This window comes from Antrostomus carolinensis, unplaced genomic scaffold (assembly GCF_000700745.2).
Source record: "Antrostomus carolinensis isolate BGI_N321 unplaced genomic scaffold, ASM70074v2 scaffold56022, whole genome shotgun sequence".
In the NCBI taxonomy this organism is placed as follows: domain Eukaryota; kingdom Metazoa; phylum Chordata; class Aves; order Caprimulgiformes; family Caprimulgidae; genus Antrostomus; species Antrostomus carolinensis.
In genome coordinates, this window is record NW_010299948.1 from 4,416 (window position 1) to 10,299 (window position 5,884).

The following is a 5,884-nucleotide window of genomic DNA, read 5'->3' on the forward strand; positions in this document are numbered from 1 at the left end:
GAAGCAGGTACTTAAAAACTTCAGCAGTAACAGCTTGCTGCAAGAGACGCTAGCCTTGGTATTGGCTAGCAGGGACAGCAGCACCAGAAAACACCGGGTACAGTCAGAGGGGAGAAGACTGTCTAGTTTCAGAAGAGAAGCAATTTCTAGCAAACTCAAGCAGCTTTCTAGCTGACTTTCTTTCAGGATGACAGGGCAGTCGTTTTTTGCTAACAATACTACACACTGGGCAACTTTCTCCAGTGTTTTCCAAGACAAGCTGAGCTCATCCTTCAGCAGTTTGTTTTCTGATGGTGCTTCCAATTGGTCAACAGGTTTGCAAGCAGCCAGGATTTCTTTGTGCCAAGGGATGTTACCTGCCCACAGCTGTTGAAGTGGCAGATCTACTGAATCCCTGGCAGCAGAGGGCAGCACCCGAGCAAACCGCTGAATGAGACTGGTCAGAAAAGCACAATGCAGGACCTTCAGTTCTGGGAGAAAGGAGCTATGCATCAAACCAAGAGATATCTTTCCAATGCTGATGGAAGGCTCCTGGTCTGTGGCAGCTTCCTGAGCTTTGGCCAATACTAATGTCTCTAGAAGCACATTTGCAATGTACTCTACATCTTTCAGGGAAATATATGGCAACAGGATAGTTAGGTTGGAGATGACAAGGTGCCAGTGGGCTGTGGGGTAAGTAAGATCACTTATTGCGCAGATATCTCCATCCCATGGTTCAGATTCTCCCCTGCTCATGCTGGACCTGCCAGACTCCAGGATGAAAGCTGCAGCACGCTGCAAAGCCTGTAGGTCAGTTTCGGTCTGCATTAAAATCATCTTCATTTTCTGAAGTGTGAGCAGTTCTAAGCAATATTTACTAGTGGAGGCAAAACTATTTGCAAGTTCCATGACTCTCTCCCAGCACCGCTCCTCCACACCAGGGAGGAAAGCTGAAACGGCCCCATGCCTTGCAGCAGATGCAGTAACAGCACCAGCAATTTCAGCTGCTGGAGACACGTATTTACTGCAGCTAACACCAAACAAAGCGTCTACCTCAACCCAAGTGTAAGCAAGAAGGAGAGCAGAGTCACTGGTCTTTCTTAGCCAAAGGTCTGACTTCTCTTCCTCTCTTCTAGGAGCCTGCAGCAGCTCCATCAGAGGCTGAATTATTCCCTTCTGCATATTTGCCAGCAGACTCTGAGTGCGAAGGACCACAGGGGAAGGAGTGCCATCATCTAGGCTCCTCATGTTGAACAGAAAAGCGTGTAGCACCGAGCTCACTGACAGCAGCTTCAAGGCTATGTCACCTGACCCTTCAACAGCAGGAACAATAAGAGTCTGGCATTTCTCCACAAAGAGACACAAAATGTCCAAAATCTGGTTGGGAGGCAGTTCCAGGAGGCACTCACGAAGCTTTACTGTCAGGCCAGCAGAGAAGACGGGCAGCCTCAGTTCATCAGCAGCTGGCTGGCAAACGACTGTCAGCACCCTCTCAAAGAGCTGTGGGAACTGGCGCAGCTTGGAGTAGGTCTGAAGCACGGCGTTAATGAGAGCCTCCTGGGGCCTCTTCGTACGTGGCTCGGAGACGGCATCAATCCAAGCCGAGGCCACTAAGTCATCCAAGTCTGGCTCTATTATAAGGTGGTTTAATGACAATAAGAGTTTGAGACACCTGAACCAAGCAGGGATGGAAGCTTGGGAGTGACTCATCAACATCTGTGCTACCTTGCGGTAAAACCCAAACTGTATCTCCTCGTGCCGGATACGGTCGCTGGCGACATTATAGACATCACTGCTAAGCACCAAGCTCAGAAGCTGTTCCAAAGCAAGCAGCTCTGTGCTCCAGTCCGAGGGCGAGAGTGTATCCTTCCTCATGCCTTGCTGTAGGCCAGAGAGCCTGAGACAGCCAAAAAGCCTGCTGAGCATGTGGAAACACACAAGGTGGTTTTCTGCCTTACAGTACGAGTCCAGAAAGAGCTTATACAGCAGGGACACCGAACCAGCCACGACGGCTCCATGGAGGGCAGGTTCACAGAAGTCACTGCCCAGCTTGGTCTGCACTGTGTTGACTGGTAGCAAAAGACTTTTCAAAGCTCCTTTCTTCTTCTCCTGGAGTTCCTGTTCCGGCAGCAGCTCCTCTTTGTAGGATGAGAAAAGCTCAGGCTGGAATAACCCAGCCTGCAGCAAAGTTTCTACCTGGTTTCGGATTTCCCTGCTCAGGTGCTGACGCACGTGGTTGTCATCTGCCTGCGTCCAGCTCCTCGTAGTCAACAAGTGCCTCAGGAGCAGACATGGCTGGAGCAAGTGACTTGTCACCTGCCCAAACACACGATTTGGGTTGGTTTGCTGCCTCTGGATCAGGAGGTACTGAGCAAAGGTCAGCTGGAGGACGCTGAACACCTGGGAGCCCACAGCATCATCAGAAGCCAGCTGCTGACATGCCAGCTTGGACAGCTTGCTGAGGAGATCAACCAAGAGCTCACACTTTGCTGTGTAAATGATGGAGAGGGAAGGAGTAGAAAGGATGCCACTGGAGCAACTCAGCACTGTGCCAATGTTTTGCTGTGTTTTTTGAGAACAGGCCTCTGATAACCTTCCATTTATAACCTGAAGATTGAAAAAAACAAAACAAAACACAAAAAATCCACAGTCAATTTTGCACACAAAGATAAAGCTCATAATGAACCAACAACACTTTCTGTGAGCTCTGGCAGCAAAAAGGAAGCAACAGGGACCTGCCAATAGCTACTGCTGGGCCACTCATCATGGGTCTCAAACTAGAAGCTTCTCTGACAAGAACAGTGTCTCTGCATTTATTTGTATCATAGAATGAGTGAGGAAGCCCCCCTTCCATAGGTGTGCAACAGCATGAGGCTATCCATACTTGATCCTAACAGCTGATCCTGCAGAAAAGGGGAGGGATAAATTCCCTCCCTTCTTACAAGGTCCCCAAAAATTAAGTTCCAAACAAACAACAACAAACCCACACACAACACACATCCTACTTTTGGTCCAGGAACCTTGCTCAGTAAGAATGCCCATAACTAATATCACCTTTATATTTTAAAAAGAACCAGTTTCCCATGCCAGTATCTGGAATCTGAAGGACTGTTCTCTCTCCTCTTTGTGAGATATACAGTTCTAAAGAATAAATGTTCACTTGAACTTGCATTTCTCTTCCTTGTCTCAAACATTGTGTTGGTTTCCCTATGGTTTTGTCCTTTCATCCTCTTTATTTCATCCCTTTTCTCACCTTCAGATAATCTTGTCTGCAAACAAATTTAGTAACAATTAACAAATCTGCCTCTATTCCACAGTTTAAAATTTCATCTGTCTCCTTGCATTTTGCAGTGGATGGTTCATCTCCTCAGCTCAAGCCCCACTGGATGAAAACCGATCCTTAAATTTTTTCCACTGGACTCTCTACCACCTTTGTCCTTGGTCTTTAGGGTACTCTGGTCTGCACCTCTCACCTAATCTTCAGCCAGACAGGTTTTCACACCCAGGCCACATTTAAATTTGGCAAGCTTTCTGTGTAACACCTCTGAAACACAGATTTCATCCAATCAATTCTCTCTACTTCACAGCTCAGTTTCTGCAGGTAAAGACAGAGTTCTCCAGACTTCTCCTGCTTCCTTCCAACCAGCCCACAACTAAAAGTGTCATTTTGCCAGGCACTTTGACTGCCTTTGCAGTCATTCACTAATTCTGCAGTTTCTGTAACCAGGAAGCTGAATAAGAAGTTATACTTTCTGGTTCAGTTCTAAACCGTAACTGAAGTCTCCCCCGTTCACTTTCAGCTGAAGCTAAAATAATGATATGATTAAGATCAATAATGATTCGGTGCCACCACCATTCAGAGTCATCATAAGAAGCTGCAGGGTCTGCTGAACAGCATGTCACACTGCACAAGTACTGCAGCCAAACACACTGATGAGCCCAACAGTGAGGGAAAATCTCTCTCTCCCCAAGACTCCTGGGCAATATGAGCAGTAAACCATATGGAAGAGCAACATACAGAACTGAGCTTTTACTTACCTATTGAAGCACTTAAAGCAGTTCACTCTGATAGTTTCAAAAAGTTAAAGACAGAGAGAAAGATTCATTTTGAGGTTATTATTAGAATGCTCTGCCATTTTCAGCCTTAGGGCTGCACAAATATAAATTGCATTGCAGAACAGAAATAGAGAAACTTTCATTAGAGGTCCTAAAAGCTTAACTATGTATTTGATGTAACACCCTACACTGTGAGGAAGAGTCACGTACTGTAGAAGATAGGTGCTGCTATCCAGCATGTTATAAAATATCCACAATTTTAGTTACCTGTGCAATTGAAAAACTGAGACCAACTGTCTTCCCACCCTTTAAGAGCTTCTGCAGTCTTCTACTATGGATAATGTCGTCTAGAAATAGCCAGAGTTTCTCAACAACTTCATCCTCCAGCTCCAGTTTCTTATTGTAGTAGGAAACCAACGCATGGCTCACCCAATCAAGTAATACCTGTTAACAAAAGGAAAAGAAGTAATCTTTAATAACCCCAACAGAGAACAAGACAAAAGTAGTACCTCTTCACAAAAACAGCACTCATGCCTTGAGAAATGCTCTACATCCAAGCAGAACAGTCTCTGAATGAGCAGAGAAGTCCACCCTCATAGGTTTTAACCAAGATCTAGGTTCCTAAGAGCTTTCATTCTAAATCCAATGTCGGTCCCGTGTTCCCCCACACCTTCCCATGACAGCTTTCAGGAGCAACATCCTAAGGCCCTTTCATCAGGGTATAATTCTGACAATCAATACTGATCAGCAAACATAGTCCTTTAAAACAAACCTCAAAAAATCAGACACTTTTCCCTTTTGACAATTGGCAATCCTTTCACATCCTCCTCTTGGTATGTTTAAATTTACTGCCTAGGAATTCTGACATTTGCAAACAGGAAAAGGTTGAAAGCTATTAACTTAGTTATTGATTTCAAAATAAAATGATGGTGTATGGCTAGGTCTGACATTCTAAATAACTAAAATAACAGGAACTCAAAACACTGATCTCAGACAGTGGAAACACTAGACTCCAAAAGACACCCCTCACTCGAGGGTGTCTGAACAGACCTTCAGGAAACAGGGTCAAAAGGAAAGACTTGAGGTGAGAGGGTGGGTTCCCAGCACCTTCCAAGGAGATGCCCATGAATCCAGAGTGCACTTTTTCCATATGCACAAATTCAGAGCGCCGGGAAAGCCACATGTAGCTACAGTCAGTTCTGCCACCCTGAATTTCTTGTTCTTAACTGTGACCAGAAGCATCAGACTTTAGAGCATCCTGTATAGGATATAATGAACAATAGTTACAGTGGATTCCCATCTGCCTGGGAGTCAGAACACAGACACTGCCCTCTCAATAAGAAAGACGCTTCCTGCCTGCCCTAATGCAGACCTTTCTGCTGAAGCTACTCGAAAGATGATGCTGTGAAAACATTCCATACAACCACACAGAAATCAAGAGCAGTCCACAATTCACCATCAGAGCGATACGTGACAGCTACCCGGGATCAAAAGCTTAAGCAACTAGATGCGGATTTTATGAATCAATTCATTCTCAGCAGCAATTAATTACTGGGATTATTTCATTATTTCCATGTTTACCATTAAGAACTACTCACTTGTTCCTTATTAGGAAGAACGCACTGATGAGAAATCCACGCGAAACGGGCTAGTTTGAGTTTGTCTTCCCAAGGCGTCCTGGCGCTTTTCAGCTTCAGGTAAATGCCCGAGTAGATCGCAGCCATGGGGACAGCACACGGGCCTGCAAAGGGTGAAACACACGACTGAGACGAACGCCAAAGGGAAGGCGGGAGGGAGGGAGGGAGGGAAAGCGGGAGGCGGCCACGCACCCACCGCTCAGGGCCCGACC

At 45.9% G+C, this 5,884-nt stretch overlaps 1 protein-coding gene across 1 annotated transcript in view; it reads right to left on the reverse strand.

Moving 5' to 3' along the window:
- Nucleotides 1–5,759, reverse strand: part of URB2 (URB2 ribosome biogenesis homolog) — a gene marked incomplete at its 3' end in the record, with an annotated part of 10,086 nt that extends 4,327 nt beyond the window's left edge. The window contains exons 1-3 of the mRNA XM_010162932.2: nucleotides 5,634–5,759; nucleotides 4,303–4,479; nucleotides 1–2,586 (exon numbers count right to left, since the gene is read on the reverse strand). The exon at nucleotides 1–2,586 is cut by the window's left edge and continues 799 nt beyond it. Coding sequence (XP_010161234.2) covers nucleotides 1–2,586; nucleotides 4,303–4,479; nucleotides 5,634–5,759 — 2,889 coding nt within the window. The remainder of the gene's footprint in view (nucleotides 2,587–4,302; nucleotides 4,480–5,633) is intronic.
- Nucleotides 5,760–5,884: the final 125 nt, after the last annotated feature.